The following is a 20490-nucleotide window of genomic DNA, read 5'->3' as shown; positions in this document are numbered from 1 at the left end:
AGGTTTTTTTTTTTGTTGTTCTTTTTTTTTTTTTTTTGCTATAGGGCACGTGTGCTCGCCAGACAGACAGAGAGAGACATAAGAGACAGAAAGCGAGAAATCACCCCCCAGGGGCGATGGTCACACCGCAATCCCTTCTCCTCCATTCTCCTCTCTGGATCTTGGGCACGCACACACACGTGCCCGGCGTGAGTTTTAAGCCACCAGGTCCGGGACGCGAACCGTGGTTGATTACATGGGAGTCCAGCGACATAGCCAGTATGCTAACTGCTGGTTCCCAGCACATTAACTTTGAAAACTACCAACCCTATCAAAATGACAATAAATTCCCATTTTAAGACATAGCATGTATAAAGTTCCCCTTTGATTTCTGTGAGAGGTTAAATTTTACTGATGGGCAGTACTTGTCCTATGCTTTTGCCTTGTAAATATTTGAAATTGTTCTTCTGTAGTAAAGAAACAAATTCATCCACTTACACCAGCTCAGACTTTGTATTAATGCCAGAAGGTTATTATAATTAATATAAGTTAGTATGTTAGAACTATCTCGGAACTCACACCAATTTTGTGTAAGTACTAACACTCCTTTGAAGTTGAACAAATTAGTTTTTTTGTCTTCCTTAAATATTATTTAAAATAATATATGAAAACCCTTTCACTTTTTTGTTTTGGTTTGGTTTAGTTAGAATTAGAGCAAAGCAGTGCTCTCTGCTTACACCTTGTCTTTGGGGAAAACATGAAAATCCAGGAGTAATGAAGTAATCTCTGAAACCTCTTGATTTAATTTCCCATTGAATAAACGTTTTAGCCTTGCTTCCATGGCACACATAGCATGTCTTCTTTGATTCTCTTTGAAGGATAACATGAGAGGCAAGATATTTTGCACTTTCGAAAGTATTCTTTGTAACTCTTGTGCTGATCCTAGATTTTTGCTGCTTCTATAAATTTCAGTAGATTTGTTGGTGCTATTCAAAAAGTACAAAATTATATATAATTGGCTGCCTGCTTAATGAGCTATGCAATACATACTATCTAGAACTCAAATTTTCTTACCGTGGCTTGGGACCACAGAAATTGACTTAGATGCTATAATATGCTTCTAAATCCTACAACTAAGTAGTTTTGAGGCTCAAAATTTGTTCTATATTTGAAATTTTATTCCTTACTAATTAGTTGTGAAATCAATCATTAATCATTTTGAAGTTTATAAATCTATGCTTTCTTGCTGTAATCTTATAACTAATCCTCTGATATATAATTGGACAAATTTTCTACTTTGTTTCTTTTAAGAATTACTTTTTGCTTGCAGATAGTAAAAGATTTGCTTTGCTGTATGTTTAAAATTGATCACAGTTGGGTTTTGTTCTGCCGTAACATAATGTTTATCTTTCTCAAATACTCAGTTTATTACAGATTTTCTAGACTCTTTTACTATTTTTGAAATGACTAGTATACAAATCTTGCCTCAGTTTCAATGATTTACATTTACTTAGCCTTTCCTATAGATAAGGCTACAAAAGTCGTTGTTCCTTAGATTATTATTTTTAGCCTCTTTTAAGTGCGTAAGTTCTTTTTGGAAACTCTAAAAAGCAAATGATGACAGTATTTCTCTCAGCTTTTGTTTATTAGGTGAAGACTCACTAAAAGCACATTTAATGAGAGAGAAAAAGCTAAGTCACTATTGAATGGGTAAAAAACTACCTGGGATTGTATACTTGTACCACAGAGGGATTATATTCATATATTAAGTTTAAATTTTCACTTTGGGTTGCTCAATAAGACCAACAGATGGCATAATGGTTACATCACTGGATTCCCATGTAGTCGACTGTGATTCGAGTCCGACTTGATTACTGAAACTCATGTTGGGCACATGTATGTGCATGCCCAATATCCCAAAAGGAGAGTAGAGGAGAAGGGATTACGGCATGCCCATTCTCCCCAGGGGGCGATTTCTCACTTTCTGTCTCTCTGTCTGTCTTTCCAGCATAGCCAAAGCCTTTCAAAAATATATATATAATAATAATAATAATACAGTCTCCCACAGACAAATGACCATTTTAAGATACAGCTTTTCTCTGGATTTTTGGCTGAATCATAACCAGTGGTTTGCAACCTTCTTATGTAACCTACCTTTAATTTCCATTATCTCTTGATATTTCATCCCCCTCTTTTGAAATATGAGGTTAGATTTTTTTTTTCTGTTTTCCTTTGTATTTCTACACTTTTTGTTTCTACAGTAAGCCCTTCAGGAATTCAAGGTCATGTCACCTGTAATCATTTTAGACAGGCAGTTTATAGATTTTCTCCCCTCATAGTTTCCAATGGGGCAATTTTTTTTTTTTAATGTTTTTGCCATAGGGCACATATGCTTGCTGGAAATACACAGAGACAGTTAGAGGGAAAATGAGAAATCACCCCACCAGAGGGGTTGGCCATGCTGCAATCCCTTCTCCCTTTTCCTCTTGGGGTTTTGGGCATGCACGTACACATGCCTAGTGTGACTTTCCAGCCATTAGGTCTGGGACTCAAACCATGGTCGGCTATGTGGGAGTTCAGCACCTTCTGATCTGCCATCTACTGCCCTTTTCAATAGGGTGATTTTTAATTCATTCATAATTATTTTTATGTGGGAGACTTCTTAGATTCATTTTTAAATTGTGTAGGGCCAGCACCATTACCCATTGGTAATGCACAATTCAAGAGAAGGCAGATCCCACATTATGACTAAGGTTCAAGTCCCTAGCCTGGTCAGTCTGAGACGTACCAGGCCCACATGCTAGTCCCAGGATCCAATGGATTAGAGGACTGGAGAAAGGGGATTGTGGTATGACTAGACCCTGTGCAGGGTATCTGTCTCTCTTTCACAGTCATATGCATGCATATGTGCTCTATTGTAAAGAAGGAGGGGAGAAAATATAACTCTGTTTGGCCTTGTAGAGTCTGTACCTTTTTAGTAATTTAGTAATTTAAGTAAAATTTTCAGTGTACCAATTATCAGGCCACTTAACAATAGAGAGTGATGCAAGTAATAATTAAAAGGAAGTTTGTTTAAAAGAAGTGAATCAGGTAAATCCAGTTATTTCTATGTGCCATTCAGAGCCAGTCCCATTTTATCTCCCCCACTCAGTGCTGAGTTTTATTTCATTTTACTATTGAATGTGACCCATCTGAGGGCAGCCAGATACTAATGCCCACTGTGCACCAGTATGTACCCACTCTTATTGGGATCCAAATGTTGTCAATTATTTGGGCTTGTGAATTTCTGCTCTTCTTTTCCAAGTTAAAACTTGGGACTTACTTTAAGACACTTGGATCTCCTGTCTTTATGTATTGTACTCTTTATATTTAAAATGATTAAACCTGTAATTTTCATTTCTTGTCATTATTTCCTATAATAGTATGGTCCCCATTGCTAAGAGGGATGCTTTAAAAAAAAAAAAAAAACTGTCTTTTTGTGATTACTATAACCATAGGAAATGTACCTTCTCCGAATGCACCTTTAAAGCGGGTTTTAGCCTATACCGGCTGTTTTAGTCGAATGCAGACCATCAAAGAAATTCACGAATATCTATCTCAAAGGCTGCGCATCAAAGAGGAAGATATGCGCCTGTGGCTATATAACAGTGAGGTAAGAGGCACTTCAGAGTCATGATGAGTCTACGTGTTAAAACATATGTCACAAGTACGGGATTTTTTTTCTATATAGTAAATATGCTAAAAGCCATATCTAAGATTTCAGTTAAAACTTCACATTTTAGGGCCCAGCAGGTGGCATGGAGGTTAAGGTGGCTGAATCCCACATGGCCAACTGCTCAATTTGAATCCCAGATCCAGTGACTTGAAAATCACACCAGGTTCATGTGTGTGTGTGCTCAAAACCCAAGAGGAGAATGGAAAAGGGACTATGTTGTGGCCATCTTTCCTGGGAATGATTTCTGACTCTTTCTCCCGCTTTCTCTCTGGTGAGCACACACACCCAGTAGCCAGTAAAACAAACAAGCAAGACAACTTCAACATTTAAATTTCTATACGCATACATGTAGATATTTGTCACTTAATATACATTATAATAGTGGACCGTAATGGGTAGTACCATCTTAAAAACATTGTTTTATTATTAGCAATAGCAAATATCTCTTATATTTCTTTTACTATATATATATTATATACATGTATATAACATATATATATATATTTATATATTTTTTTTTCTTGGATTTGCCTTAAGATAATTTATCACATTTAAAATATTCAAACAAGAGACCTGCAGCCACGGTTCAAGTCCTAGACTTGGTAGCTTACTTTTTCACTTGGCTTGCTCTCTCTCTCTCCCTGCCCCCTCTGGTGAGTATACATGCCATATAGCAAATTAAAAAATAAATAAATGAAATAATTCAAAACAAAAAATTCAAACAATACAAAAGTATACAGTGAAAATTTCTCCTTTCGTAGGGCCAGCCTGTGGTGGCTAGATTCCACATGACAAACCATACTGTTTTAGTCCTGGACCTGGCAACTTATAAAACCTGCCAGGTGCATGCATACCAAAAGTCCTGAAATTAGGGAAAAATAAAGGTGAAGGGGTTGTTACATGACCATTCCTCATAGGGGGAGGCTTTCTCATTTTGCTTCTCTCTGCCTCTGTTTCTCTCCTGTGAGCACATATGCCCTCTGGCAAATTAAAAAAAGGAGAAAAATTCTTCCCATTCTCTGCCTCCCCACCCCCGTCCTCCAACCTCATCAGAGGAAATGCTGCCTCTATTTAATTGTTTATATATTCTTAATTGCTTAAATAACCTTCCTGATGTATTCAATATAGATTATACTCTGTAATTGGATCGTAAATGTAGTTTTTACCAGTTCTCTAATTTCCTGGCATGTTCTTTTTTATATCCTCCTTTGGTCACCACTGGGAGGCAGTATCGTATCGTCATAGACCACATTACATGAAGCCTTGTTGCCAGGAATTAAATCTTGGCTCCGGCCACTTTTGAGTTGTATAACTAAGAGTAAGTCACTTCACTTTCTGTGCCTTAGTTTTCTCATGAGCAAAATGGGTAAATAAAAATACTTCTCTCAGTTTAGTTGTAAAAGGTAAAGGAATTAATTGTATAAGTACTTTAGACAGGGTGAGTGTAAACAAAAATGTATAATTCTGTATGACATTTGGCGTTCCATTTTCTGTTTTTAGTAATTGATCAAGTTTCATTAAACACATTTTCTTATTTTCATACTAAATACTAAAGAAATTCCTGTATGGTATTCAACCTCTGAATAACAGGGAGAATAATGTTTATTTTATATTAGATGTTGCAATGTGTATTATGCTTGCCATAGTAAACTGTTATCCTATTTTTAAAAATAAAGGATTGCATAAGTCCTTATGAGATAATTATCTTTGACTCCTGTGATCAATAAGAAAGGTAATGTTGGGAACCAGCAGTTAGCGTAATGGCTGTGTCGCTGGACTCCCACGTAGTCGACCACGGTTCGCGTCTCGGACCCGGTGGCTTCAATCTCACGCAGGGCACGTGTGCGTGTGTGCCCAAGATCCCGAGAGGAGAACGGAGGAGAAGGGATTGCGGCATGACCATCCCCCCTGGGGGGTGATTTCTCACTTTCTGTCTCTATGTCTCTCTCTGTCTGTCTGGCGAGCGCATGTGCCCTATAGCGAAAAACCTCTCCAAAAAAAAGAAGAAAGATAATGTCTATCCTGTGGACAAATGTCACTCCAAGACTAGAAAAGTAATTTGGGGGCAGATGTCATTACAGAAGTACTTTTTAATGTAAGATTTCAGTGGACTTTGCACCAGATTGCAATTCTGGCAGAGTTCTTGTGACAGTTCTTGTTATCAGGTATACTTGCTTGAGTATCACCTCCCCAACCCTCCATGGCCTTCCTCTACACAGTTTTATTGGGGTTTAATACAAGTTGACACAAATGACTCCATTTTGATTCTGAAAACTTTCACAAAACTTCAGAATATTCAAGTCTTGGGGACCAGCAAGTGGCATTATGTTTAGGGCATTGACTCCCACATGTCTGACCACGGTTCAGGTCCTGGTGGCAGACCTGGTGGCTTGCTTTCTCACTTTCCCTCTCTTTCTGTCTCTCTCTGGTCAAATAAAAATAATAAGAATAATAAATTAAATTAATAAATAAGTAATTCTTAGAAAAGAAAACGAGTATCTAAGTCTCAGTGAACTTTGGTTAAATATGTGATGGATCTTCTACTGGTCTCAAAAATTATACACATTTTTAGGGATATAGAGAATGTTTATGAAGTACACATTGTTTTACCCTAATTTGCCTAAATTATAAATATTTGTGAACAGCTATAATATGCAAAATATTTGTGACATGAATTAAGTAACTACAAGAAGTTTTTCATTGACATTCGTTTTTATTTCTTTTTTAAATACTCTTATTTATTGTTACTAGCATATTAATTTTTAGTTTGACCGGAAGCAGGGAGAGAGAGGGGCAGGGGATAGTGATGAAGCAAGCCACCAGGCCCAGGACTTGAACCACAGTCAGCCATGTGGGAGTCCAGCATCTTAACAACACCATGCCACCTGCCAGCCTCCAACATGCATTTTAATTTCTATGCTTGTTCAAAGTTTACCAACCAAATTAACACTTCCTCCTCCTTACACAGAATTATCTTACACTTCTGGATGATGAGGATCATCGATTGGAATATTTGAAAATCCAGGATGAACAACACCTAGTAATTGAAGGTACAAGATGGAAGCATATATCTGTATTTGATTTTAGTGGAAGAGTTTAAAGAGTTACTAATAATCTATTTTATAATTTTTCCCAAAGCAACTATGAGTTGATTATTATGTCATCCTAACAATTTTACTTAGATTGTTGGAAAAGAAAAATAATAGTCAGAGGCTAATAAGGATAGGAAAGGTAGGTAGGAGCAAGTGAATTCACTTACAAACTTACAAAATTTCTTAACATTTTAAAGCTGTTTCTTTGAATTTAAGTAAGGAGACCAACTGTCTTGCATGGTTGGTGATACAAGCTTTTATTATTCATCAACATTAGCTGCTCACTCACAGAGCTACTTGTATATTCACATGAATTCACACATATGCCTGTCATTGAAAACTTTTAAGTCTTTCTCTATCAAATTTCATGGAAACATTTCTAACTGCCTTTGTGTTAAAACAAACTACTCTGACAGTTGTTAAAATTTAAGAAAGAATCGTGGTATTTCTAATATTTTTGTCTCCAAATTCTAACCCAGTAACTCTTTATAAACAGTAGAAATGGTTTCAGAGCCTCTCACTAACATTAACTTAATTTTTTTCAGTTTTTGATCTAGAAATAAGAACTCTTTTTTGAAAAACAAGGACAATTAAATGGGTATGAATTAAGTTAATATATTCCTATTTGTCTTTTCAGTTCGCAATAAAGATATGAGTTGGCCTGAGGAGATGTCCTTTATAGCAAACAGTAGTAAAATAGATAGACACAAGGGTAAGTCTCCCGTGTATTATTTTAAAGAGATTATTTTAAATTTATTCCTATTTTTCTTCTCTCAACTACTACAGAGTTAATAATTTTCAGTGGGTCTCCTTCTATCCCCTTCTTTTCCTGAAGCAGCATTTGATGTTGGTAAACTCAGTATCTTAAGTAATTTATATATTTTTAAAGACATACTAAGAGGAAAATTGCTTGAATTCTTTAAAAAATATACATAGCAATAGGGACCAGCAGTTAGCGTAATGGCTATGTCGCTGGACTCCCATGTAGTTGACTATGGTTCAAGTCCCGGACCCAGTGGCTTAAACTCATGCCAGTTGCATGTGCGTGCGTGCTCAAGATCCTGAGAGGAGAATGGAGGAGAAGGGATTGCGGCGTGGCCATCCCCCTTGGGGGGTGATTTCTCACTTTCTGTTCCTTTCTCTCTTTCTGGGGAGCACACGTGCCGGTGGTTAAGGTAGCACCCCACATGGCCAACTGTGGTTCCAGTCCTGGTCCTGGTGACTTGCTTTCTCACTTTCCCTCCCTCTAGTCAAATTTAAAAATAATAATAATAAATAATTCTTTACAATAAAAAGAGCTATGGGGCCAGCAGGTGGTATAGTGATTAAGGCACTGGACTCCCATGTGGTCAACTGTGGTACGAGTCCTAGACTGGTGGCTTGAAGCTCACACCAGGCTCATGTGCATACATGCCCAAAATCCTGAGAGGATAATGAAGGGATTGCAGCATGGCCACCCGCTTTGAAGGTGATTTCTTGCTTCCCATCTCTTTGTTTGAGCACTTGTACCCTATAGCAAAAATCTCAACAAAAAAAAAAAAAAAAAAAGAAAATAGGGCATTAAATAATTTCCATTTCTAGATTATAAATGACTTGGATCATCATGATTGCCAGAGACACTACATGAAAAATACTTTAAATACTTAAGTATTTGAGAGACTTGCTACAGAAAGATTAGTACCATTTAGCTAGTTAGAAGAGAAGTAAAGATCACTGTATTGAATACAAGTGACCGTTCCATGTCATATCAACAGCTAGACTTTTGCTCTCATCTTGTTTTTTCCAGTTCCCACAGAAAAGGGAGCCACAGGTCTGAGTAACCTGGGAAACACATGCTTCATGAACTCAAGTATCCAGTGTGTTAGTAACACACAGCCACTCACACAGTATTTTATCTCAGGGAGACATCTTTATGAACTCAACAGGTAATCTTTCTTGAGTCATTGGCATTTTGGTGACTTTGATCTGAATTCAATATCACGTGATTCTTCTCTTCCCTTGCCCTGCGGAAGAAAAAAAAATCTCATTTGTCCTGTTTAGTATGAAATAAGGACCACGGGACATTTCTTGTTTCAAAAAGAAAATATATTTTGGTGTGAAATATTGGACATTTCTGTGTCCCCATGATTGTGATATATATGAGAATCTTTGGTAACATATTTTCCTCTCAAACTTCCAGGACAAATCCCATTGGTATGAAGGGGCATATGGCTAAATGCTATGGTGATTTAGTACAGGAACTTTGGAGTGGAACTCAGAAGAATGTTGCCCCATTAAAGCTTCGGGTAAGCAGGTTAAAATGATATAGAAGTACTTCATTTCTGAACATTTATGTAATTATTTTTTCTATGTTTTGTTTTTCTATTTAATCTGTGTGTTTGTATTTTTAATCTTTCACTAGGCATCAATCATACGTCAAGTACTTTTACTTGTTCAGAAATGTAAACTACTACTGTATATGTAGTGGATAAAAAGACCAAAGGCATGGTCTAAATTTAGGATGTTGTTCGTTTTACTAACTTATCAAATATCTTACTTGTATGGAGAGTAAAATGTAGTAAAATAAAAGAGTGTATTAATGGATATAAGTTTTGTTTGTTTGTTTGAGAGGTTTTTGCTATAGGACATGTGCACTCACCAGAAAGAGAGAGACAGAAAGCAAGAAATCACCCCCCCAGGGGGATGGCCATGCCGCAGTCCCTTCTCCTCCATTCTCCTCTCAGGATCTTGGACACACGCATACATGCGCCCGGCGTGAGTTTAAGCCATTGGGCTTGGGACTCGAACCGCAGTCAACTACCTGGGAGTCCAGTGACATAGCCGTTACGCCAACTTCTCGTCCCTAATGGATGTGTTTTATTAATAGCATATGTAATAGATCTTCATGAAGTTTGGATTTTATTTAAAAACAAGGAAAAACCTTTTAGGTTAAAAATTGACAATTGTGGGACCAGCAGTTGGCATAATGGCTATGTCGCTGGACTCCCATGTAGTCGACCACAGTTTGAGTTCTGGACCTGGTGTCTTAAACTCATGCTGGGTGCGTGTGCATGCATGCCCAAGATCCTGAGAGGAGAACGGAGGAGAAGGGATTGCGGCACGGCCATCCTCCCTGGGGGTTCATTTTTCACTTTCTGTCTCTTTCTGGCGAGCCCATGCGCCCTATAGCTAAAACCTCTCAAAAAAAAAAAAAATTTACAATCGTAATAGTTAAAAATTTGAATGCCACTTGCCAGGCCCTAGTCTACTTACTTTATGTGTATTAACTCATGTAATCCTATAAATAATCCTACAGTGTAAAGCAATATTTTTATCCCCATTTAAAGACTCAGGAAACTAATGTTCAGACAGATTAAATCGCTTGCCCAAGGTTATAAACTAGTAAGTCCTCATCGTTAGACTCTATGTTCTTTTGAGTCTAATAATAAAACAATACAAGACCAGAAAAGATATCAATGGAAGGAAAATTTGGGGCTGGCCATAGCATAGGAAATCTTCTGGGCTGGCCCTGTAACACAGTGGTTGAGCCCTGTGCTTAAAGACCTCACATAGGTGATTGTGGTTTGAATCTCAGCCCAGCATGTTAGTACATTTATGTACATGTCTGAAATCCTGATAGGATAGATAAATGAAGGAAGAAAGGATGGTGGTATGACCACATCCCATTTAGGGGGTGGTGGTGCTCGCTCACTCTCTCTCTCTCTCTCTCTAAAAGGATAAAAAATAGAACAGGAATTTTTTTAATGTGAGCAGGTACTATTTTAATATTTCTGTCTTAATAGTGTGCTTAAACAACTCAGTTTGCTTATATGATACTGAGCTAGTACATAGTACTGGCCATACTGATTCTCTTTTTTTTTTGGGTCATTTGCAATTAAGATAAGAAATATTTTATGATTATCAAAAATGTATTTGATGAAAAAGAGGCAGACTAATACTGTACTATTTTCTTCCTTATACTGCCTCTGATTGAGGCATGTTCCAAATTTTATAGGGTAGGAAATAAAGACTATGACTCCTCTTATATTTATAGTGGACCATAGCAAAATATGCTCCCAGGTTTAATGGGTTCCAGCAACAGGACTCCCAAGAACTTCTGGCTTTTCTCTTGGATGGTCTTCATGAAGATCTCAACCGAGTCCATGAGAAACCATATGTGGAACTCAAGGACAGTGATGGCCGACCAGACTGGGAAGTAGCTGCAGAGGTTTGTCGGTTTTGAATTTCTCATGTAAGCAATACATAAAATGATGTGACCACAAATACATGTTGCATAATATAAATGCAAATTAAACTGCTCTATGATCAGAATTTTATTGTGAAAACAAGGAAATTTGTATATTTCTGTGTCTAATTATTACATAATAAAAAACAAAAGCACCTTTACTGAAAATAGAAGAATGTCACCATTTATGTTGTAAGCTTTATGAGACATGATTTAGGAATAAATATCCAATGGAATTTAAAGAGTCCCCATAATTGCCAGAGTAATCTATATAGTGTCCTATTGGCATGTTTTATCTACCTCTGGATGGGCAAAAAACTTTAATACTTGGACGTAATGGTTATGTCCCTTACGTTGCTGAACTCCCACATGGCTGACCATGGTTCAAGTCTCAGACCCAGTGACTTGAAATTCATGCCAGGCGCATGTGCAAGCGTGTCCAAAATCCCAAGAGGAGAATGGAAGAGAGGGGATTATGGGTGGCCATCCCCCCCTGGGAGGGGTGACTTCTGTTTTGCTGTCTTTCTGTCTCTCTAGCAAGTACATGTGCCCTATAGCAAAAAATAACTTTTTAAAAAATAATTCTTTTATTTAACTTTATTTATTTACTTATTTTAATTTGACCAGAGAGGGGTAGAGTGGGAGGGGGGAGTGAGAAAGCAAGCTACCAGGGTACCAGCAAGTGGTGTGGCAATTAAGGCGCTGGACACTCCCACATGGCTGACCACAGTTCCAGTCCCAGATCTGGTGGCTTGCTTTTTCACTTTCCTTTTCTCTGTGTGGCTGTCTTTCTCTGGTCAAATGAAAATAAATGCATGAATAAATAAAAGTAAATAAATAATTCTTTAAAAAAAGAAAAAGGCAAGCCACCAGGTCTGGGACTCAAACTGTAGTCAGCCATGTGGGAGTTCAGTCCTCTTAACCACCATGCCACCTGCCAGCCCTGTAAAAAAGGACTTTAATATTCACCATTGTTACCTTGGTAAGAATAAATGAAAAACAGATTTTTTTTCCATCTAAATTTAATATTTTAATTTAAATTTATCAATATTTTACAGGTTGGACAGAAAGAATCACCTTCTGTTCTTGTAATAGCTTTCTCCACTCTTAGTAGGCAACACATTATAAATTACATACCTGAATTTTAAATTTGTAGGTTGAAAGCCTATATATTCATAAATGATTAAGTATTCTATTCTTTGCTTTTAAATCTAACGGATTTGACCAGTTTCTTTGAATTTTATAGAAGTATTTATCTCTTGAATTTTAGTGGAAAAAAATCTGTAATCTTTTTCTTTCCTAGGCCTGGGACAACCATCTGAGAAGAAATAGATCAATTGTTGTGGATTTGTTCCATGGGCAGCTAAGATCCCAGGTCAAATGCAAAACATGTGGGCATATAAGTGTCCGATTTGACCCTTTCAATTTTTTGTCTTTGCCACTACCAATGGACAGTTATATGCACTTGGAAATAACAGGTGGGTCACGAAGTTCTAAAAAATTATTCGATTCCATTTTCTTTCACTTTATTAAAGCAGCCTGAATTTATAAGTAGTGGTTTGTTTATAGTGAGTTCTCATAAAGATTGGGGCCAGCAGGTGGCATGGTAGTTAAAGGCACTGGATTCCCACATGGCCAAACGTGGTTCAAGCCCCAGAGTTGGTGGCTTTCTTTCTCACTTTCTCTTTCTCTCTCTCTCTCTGTATGGTCAAATTAAATAATAATAATAACAAATAAAATTAAATAATTTTTTTAAAAAGATTGATAGTCACTATGTTATAATCTAGTAACTAGTTTCAGGCATAGTTTGAGGTTTGGAACCCATTTTGGGGCCTGCTTTTGTGCTCATTGATTCTTTTAGTTTCAAACATTTTAGAAATTTGCATTAAACTTTACAAAACCATTCACATTCTATATCATGTGAACATCAAAAAATACTGATTTCGGGAACAGCAGTTAGTGTAATGGCTATGTTGCTGGACTCCCATGTAGTCGACCACAGGTTGGGTCCCGGACCCAGTGGCTTTATTAAACTCACGCTGGGTGCGTGTGCGTGCGTGCCCATGATCCCAAGAGGAGAATGGAGGAGAAGGGATTGAGGCATGGCCCCCTGCCCTGGGAGGTAATTTCTCGCTTTCTGTCTCTCTATCTCTCTGGTAAGTGCACGCGTGCTGTAGCAAAAACCTCTCAAAAAAAAAAAAAAAAACTGATTTCCTCAAGTACCATCTGTTTTAGCTTTTACATAAAAAATTAAAAATTCTAGATTGTAATTTTTGCTATTTGCAAGCCAAACCCACATGCAGTATATGAAATTTTCAATGAAACCTGGATTTTACTGATAATTTTTTTTTTTCTCTTTTCGTAGTAATTAAGTTAGATGGTTCTACCCCTGTACGATATGGATTGAGACTGAATATGGATGAAAAATATACAGGTTTAAAAAAACAGCTAAGTGATCTCTGTGGACTTAAATCAGAACAAATTCTTCTCGCAGAAGTACATGGTTCTAACATAAAGGTAATATTAATTACTCTTTCTAGTAAACTTTTTATTCCATCCTTCAAATATCACAGTCTGTTCCACTTTTTAAAAAGTTTGTCTACTTTTTCTAGGAGATGGAGAAACAGAGGCAAAAATGTTCCCATGCTGTGATCTACCTCCAGTCTCATGTGCACAGGTCCTGGGATCTGAACCAAGGACCTTCACCATGAGTCCAATTATGTTATACTACACCAGCACCAGGCCCTTTTCTCAATTATTATTATCAAATAATTGTTATTAAAACATAACCAAAAATAACTACTGAGTTTCACAACCCACAAACTTAAAAAAAAGAGTGATAACATTGGTGGTGTTTCAAAGAAGGAAAAAATACAAGGCTGTCTATATGGATTGATCTAATTATATCACTATAGCATAAATTTCCTCCAAAGACAGCTACACATGACTTCTCTTTTGTATTACCACTGTCACCAGGATTCTTCCTAGGTTAAAGTATTTTATGTATTTATAAATAAATATATATTTTTAGTTTTTATTTATGAATATGTACACTTGGCTTTAGAAATTAGAAACTAAAGACAAATTGACATAAACCATATCTTCCTGCATAGCATACCAGTTGGTGGGATAATCTAATAAACATATTATCGCCTAGGGCCAACCCATGGCCTGGTTGTTAAGGTGGCTAAATCTCACGTGACCGACTGCATATTTCAAGTCCAAAACTCAGTGGCTTGAAAAACAAATTGGGGGAACCAGCAGTTAGCGTAATGGCTATGTCACTGGACTCCCATGTAGTCAACTGCAGTTCGAGTCCCAGACCCTGTGGCTTAAACTCACACCAACTGTGTGTGTGTGCGTGCCCAAGATCCCGAGAGGAGAAGGGATTGCAGCATGACCATCCCCCCTGGAGGGGTGATTTCTCGCTTTCTGTCTCTCTGTCTCTCTCTGTCTTTCTGACAAGCACATGCACCTCATAGCAAAAAAAGCTCTCAAAAAAAAAAAAAAAACACACCAAACAAATTGGGCATATGTGTGTGTGCTCAAAATCCTGAAAGAAGGAAGAAATAGAGAAGGGATTGTGGTGTGACCATGCCCATGGTGTGGGGGAGTTCTTTCTCACTTAACCTCTCTCTCTGTTTAATTTCTCTCTGACAAGTGCATGTATGCTCTGACAAAAAATTTATGCATATGTATATATATATTGGATTGTCAGGAAAGTCATGCATTTTTTAGAGTTTTTTTGTTTTTGTTTTTGCTTAGGGTGTGTGCACTCACCAGAGAGAAGCAAAGAGACAGAAGGCGAGAACTCACCCCCAAGAGAGATGGCCACACTTCAATCCCTTCTCCTCCATTCTCTTCTCAGGATTCTGGACATGGACACACATGCACCTGATCTGAGTTTCAAGTTGCTGGGTCTGGGACTCAAACCGCAGTCAACCATAATGGGAATCCAGCACCTTAACCACTATACCACCTGCTAGTCCCAACATTCATCTTTAGTATTTCTCAGTAGCCTACCACCTCACTGACATTTTTATCATAGGAAGTGTGAAAGCAAGCTCTCTCTGAGGGTTTAATGTTTAGATGCTTGAAATGGAGGATGACACTTGAAAAGTCAATCATACATAACATACTTCCTTCCTATGGAAAGAAAAAATGTTTTTATTTGGTGGTGAAGTTTTTAGTAATTTTTAAATTTGTTTGTAATTTTGCTATAGGGAGCCTATATATTGCCAGAGACAGAGCAAGTGAGAAAGCACCCCCAAGGGTGATGGCCATGCCATGTTCTCTTCTCCATTCCTTCTATTCTCCTCTGGAGATTTGGGGCATGCATGTAAATGTTTCTCAAGCCACCAAGTCCAGGTCTCACAGTTGGCCATCTTAGAGACACCTGCCTTAACCACTGTGCAACCAGCTAGCCCCAGTGTTCAGTAATTTTATGAAGAATTCATTTTTTAGTTTAGTTGAAAAAAATTGATCATCTTATTGGTTTTAATGATGAAAGTATCTAAGACATTCTCTGCAAATACATGTGAGCAACAATTTTTCCATTTTATTTAAACCATCTTCCTGGGCCATCCTTACAGTGCAGTAGTTAATTAGCATGCATAAAAAGCCAAATCCCATGTGACCAGCAGTGGTTCAAATCCTGGCCCTGGTGGTTTGAAAAACATTGTGTGCCCAAAATTCTGACTAGATGGAGAAATTGGGGCCAGCTTGTGACATGGTGGTTAAGGCAGCTGGATTCTGGGCCCAGCAGATGGTGTGGTGGTTAAGGTGCTGGACTCCCACATGGCCAACTGCAGTTTGAGTCCTGGACCTGGTGGTGTGCTTTCTCTCTCTCTGGTGAGCACAAGTGCCCTATAACAAAACCTTAAAAAAAGAATAATTAAATTAATTTTTAAAAAAAGACAGCTGGATCCCACTTGGCTGGCTATATGGTTCAAGTCTAGGACCCAGCAGCTTGAAAAACACACCAGGTACATGTATGTACATGACAGAAATCCTAGAAAGAGAATGTAGGAGAAGAAAATGTGGTGTGGCTATCCTCCAGTGGAGAAGAAAATATGGTATGTGGCCATTCCCCAGTGGTGATTTCTCACATTCTTCCTCTTTCTTTCTCTTTCTGTCTCTGCCCTTCTCTCTCTTTCCAGCAAGTACATGTATCCTATAGCAAAACTGAAAAGGAAAAAGAAAAATGTAGGAGAAAGGATTAGTATGACCACATCCCTTCACAGGGTGTTTTACCTTTGTCTGGGAAGCACACACACACCCTCTGGCGATCAGTCAGTCAATCGATATTTTAAATTTTAAAAAACACAACATTTTATTTTCATCTTGCTTTTTTTCTGTAGAATTTCCCTCAGGACAACCAAAAAGTGCGACTCTCAGTGAGTGGATTTTTGTGTGCATTTGAAATTCCTATTCCTGCATCTCCAACGTCAGCTTCTAGTCCAATTCAGACAGGTAAGACAGAACTAGAGCTTCTTTTCATTTCAGCTTTAGATATTGATATAGGGGCCAGCACATGACCGACTGTGGTTCAGGGCCTGGACCTGTGACTTTCTTTTTCACTGCCTCCCTGACCTCCATCTCTCTCTGGTGAGCATTTGTGCCCTATAGCAAATGAAAAAATAATAATAGTAAATAAAATTTTAAAAGTAATTCTAAAAATAATTGGTCTGAAAGTTGTCATTTTTTTAATGTTCATGCTAAGAATATTAGAACAAAAGAATGTTACAACCTGAAGGAAACCTTATTAACTAACCATTTGGCTCAAATTCCTCTGAGTACACATTTGGTGGAAACTGTACAGTATTCATTCAGCCATGTTGTTTTTAATTTTCAATACAATATTCTATAGATTACATAAAATATTAAATACCTTATTATAAAATAGGCTTTGTGTTAGATGATTTTACCCTACTATATACCAATATAAGTGTTTTGAGCATATTTAAAGTAGGCTAAGCTAAGCTGTGATACTTGCGAAGATAGGTATGTTAAATGCATTTTTGACTTATGGTGGGTTTATCAGGATATAATACCGTAAGTTGTGGAACATCTGTATAGCATTAGAACTCAGATGTATTTAACTCTTACCTAATATTACATGGCAGTAGATGGTGTGAGAGGAACATAATAACCAGAAAACAAAGTATAAAATTGAAAAGGAATCTATCCAGTTCTGCATGCGATTTAAGATGATTTCTCATCCTTTTGGCCATTAATATTCTTTGCCCATTCTTCTTTCCACTACTTAGAAGGTTAATTCACCTACATAAAACGCTCTGTAAACAGGCTTCTCTCATTTACTCATAGTAGAAGTACTGATGGTGATTTGGTGAATGGTTTAATGGTTCTTTATGTTTAGAGCATCACTGGTGATAGAACTCCATAATGATGGGAACATTTTATGATCTTTATTCTCCAGTATAGTGTCCACCAGTCACACGGTCTCTTGAACACTTGAAATATGGCTAATGAAATAGAGAGAATGCATTTCTAATTTAATTGTTATTTAAATATAAAAAGCAACAGCTGGCTAGATACTGGATTAGAGCATTTTGAAAGAAATGGAGAAATGCATTTTTAGAGGAGAGAAAAGAGAAAGCAAATGGTAGAACTGTGAATGCCACAACATCGTGCTGATACAGATTTTTCAAAATTTCTACTCAGCAGTTTCCAGCAGTTATTCTTGCTTTGCCATTTAGTCATAAGTGTGAGTTTAAGTAAAATTTGAAATTAAAATCTTCCAGTAAATCTAGAATTATTATTTGAACTATAATGTTTCCCTGTCCTGTGTTTCTAAAATAAAACAAAAGACTACTCTGTCACTGGCTCTAGTCTTCAAGATACTTGAGAAAGAAAAGCAAAGCATATAATGCTGTACTTATCTTTGAATTTGTAGATTTCTCTTCTTCTCCATCTACAAATGGAATGTTCACTCTAACTACCAATGGGGACCTGCCCCGACCAATATTCATTCCCAATGGAATGCCAAACACTGTCGTGCCATGTGGAATTGAGAAGAACTTGACAAATGGAATGGTGAATGGTCATATGCCATCTCTTCCTGACAGCCCCTTTACAGGCTACATCATTGCAGTCCACCGAAAAATGGTTAGTTACATTTTAGGCAACTCAACTCCTGCCAGTATCATCTGTGAAACATAGCCATTTTCTATCCTTCTAATATTTTCGTTGAATGTATTTTCAATGTGTTGTGTATGCTAATGTAAATGATGGAGCCAGGATTTAATGTCACATGATGGCCAGTGTATGAAATGACTGTTCTCTCTCTTATGTTAAGAGGCAGCAAGGCAGCCAGTGTAGCTGAATAAACTTTCTTTTAAAATTTCTGTATCCTGTTTTTCCATGTAGGCATGTATATCCACTCTGCCATATAATGTGATGTCTTTGGGGCAGGCTTTGTTTTGTGCATGTGTGTGTATTTTGTTTGAATGTTTTGGAATTTTCTTGGGCAAAACAGTAAGTGTCTAATTCCTCCCTTAATAGACTATTATAGCTATTGTGGTTAAGGCTGACTCTGATTTAAGGGAGGGGGCAAAGAAGGAAAATTTGAAAAGTGTGATCAGTGAATGATTGTTAAAGAGGTATTCATCACATACAGTGGCAACTTGGGAGAATAGAAAGAACACTGGGCTAGGAAGTGAGCAACCTATGTTTTAGTTCTAATTTTGCCTCTAGAATTAGATAGCTGATTTAGCTCTTCAGACTTTACTGTCTTAATTTTATAAAATAAAGGAGTCAGACTGCTAGATAATTTCTAAGATCCACTAGTGACCTCTATTTCTGCTCACAAAATTATTCTTTTAATTTTTTCTACTCTCATTGTAATTATTGGATTAAATATATTGGTCCCTACTCATTTAAAAAATAGATGAACTGAGCTTTGTAAGGATGCAAAGGCAATATGAAAAAAAAATCAAGAATACTAATTATGTAACAGCAAAAAGAGAAAATGAAATTGCAAAAAAAAAGTACTGTATTAGTTTCCACAAACTTAGTGGCTTGAAAAGACCTGAAATTTTGGCCATCGCTAACAGTGAAGGGTTTTAAGAGCTATGCAGAGGAAGCTGGATCCCATATGTGGCACACTAGCATACATGTACATATGCCTGGAATCCTGACAAGATGAAGAAAGGGAAGAAAAAGGATTAGTGTGGCCAGCCCCTATTGGAGGGTGCTTCGCTTTTTTTCCTCCCTCTCTCTCTCCCCCAACTTGTAAGATAAGTTTCTTTTCTTTTTTTTTTTTTAAGATTTTTGCCATAGGGCATGTACACTCACCAGAGAGAGAGACAGAGAAAGGGAAAGTGAGATATCACACACACACACACACCCCATAGAGATAATCATGCCACAATCCCTTCTCCTCCAGTCTCCTTTCAGGAATTTAGGCACACATGCACATGTGCCTAGCATGATTCTCAAGCCATTGGATGTGGGACTTAAAGGTTGGCCATGTAGGAGTCCAGCCCCTTAACCACTACACCACCTGCTGGCCCCCAGAAGTTTGTTTATTTCATATTCTGGAGGTCAGACATCCAAAACTAAGGTGTTAATAGAGCTATGTTCCCTCTAATGGTTCTAAAGGAGAATGTTTCCTTGCCTTTTTCAACTTCTGGTAGCCTCAGACAGACCTTGGTTTATCACTATGTAACTGCAATCTATCCTCACATGGTTTCTCCTCCCTCTGTTTTTCCGCCCTTTTTTTTTTTTTTTTTCTTGAGAGGTTTTTGCTATAGGGCACGTGCACACACTAGAAAAAGAGAGACAGAAACCAAGAAATTACCACCACCACCACCCCGCCCGGGGGGGATGGCCACGCTGCAATCTCTTCTTCATTCTCCTCTTGGGATCATGGGCATGCACGCACGTGTGCCCGGCCTGAGTTTAAGCCACCAGGTCCGAGACTCGAATCACAGTCAACTACATGGGAGTCCAGCGACATAGCCGTTACGTCAACTGCTGGTCCCTCTGCTTTTCCTCTTATAAGATCACTTTTCATTGGTTGTAGGGCTTACCCAGATAATCCAGGATCATCTCATCTTGAAATCCTCAACTTAATTATGTCTACAAAGGATCATTTTGCCAAATTAATTCACATTTGCTGGTTCTGAGGCTTAGAACACAAACTTATCATTCAGGAGGCTACTGTTCAACCCACTACAGATAGAATTTATCATCATATCAAAAAAAAAATTAACTCCCCAAAAAATCAAGTACTGAGGAATGAAAAGATACAAAGGATCCTAACATGGTGATACACAAGATAGTGCCATCAACTTGGTAGGCCTCATGGAAAGCCCAGGTTTTGGTTCCCATTTGCCAGTCTGAACATGCCAGATGTGTTCAGGTACACCTGTAATTCTAGCTAATTGAATGGCTGGGACAATAGAATCACCACACAGTAAGTCCCTGTCACAAATGTATATCTCTTATCTCTTTCC

The 20490-nt window shown here is 37.7% G+C and overlaps 1 protein-coding gene across 1 annotated transcript in view; it reads left to right on the top strand.

Annotated features, from left to right (window-relative positions):
• Nucleotides 1-20490, top strand: part of USP32 (ubiquitin specific peptidase 32) — a gene marked incomplete at its 5' end in the record, with an annotated part of 140329 nt that overhangs the window by 83871 nt on the left and 35968 nt on the right. Inside the window, 10 exon segments of the mRNA XM_014590131.2 lie at nucleotides 3477-3631; nucleotides 6663-6744; nucleotides 7424-7498; nucleotides 8573-8711; nucleotides 8966-9071; nucleotides 10820-10993; nucleotides 12315-12489; nucleotides 13377-13528; nucleotides 16372-16483; nucleotides 17928-18139. Of these exon segments, the coding sequence (XP_014445617.1) occupies nucleotides 3477-3631; nucleotides 6663-6744; nucleotides 7424-7498; nucleotides 8573-8711; nucleotides 8966-9071; nucleotides 10820-10993; nucleotides 12315-12489; nucleotides 13377-13528; nucleotides 16372-16483; nucleotides 17928-18139 (1382 nt within the window).

This window comes from Tupaia chinensis, unplaced genomic scaffold (genome assembly GCF_000334495.1).
Source record: "Tupaia chinensis unplaced genomic scaffold, TupChi_1.0 Scaffold000407_4, whole genome shotgun sequence".
Taxonomy (NCBI): domain Eukaryota; kingdom Metazoa; phylum Chordata; class Mammalia; order Scandentia; family Tupaiidae; genus Tupaia; species Tupaia belangeri.
The sequence above is the reverse complement of the archived record's forward strand: the minus strand, read 5'-3'. Positions and strand labels throughout refer to the sequence as shown.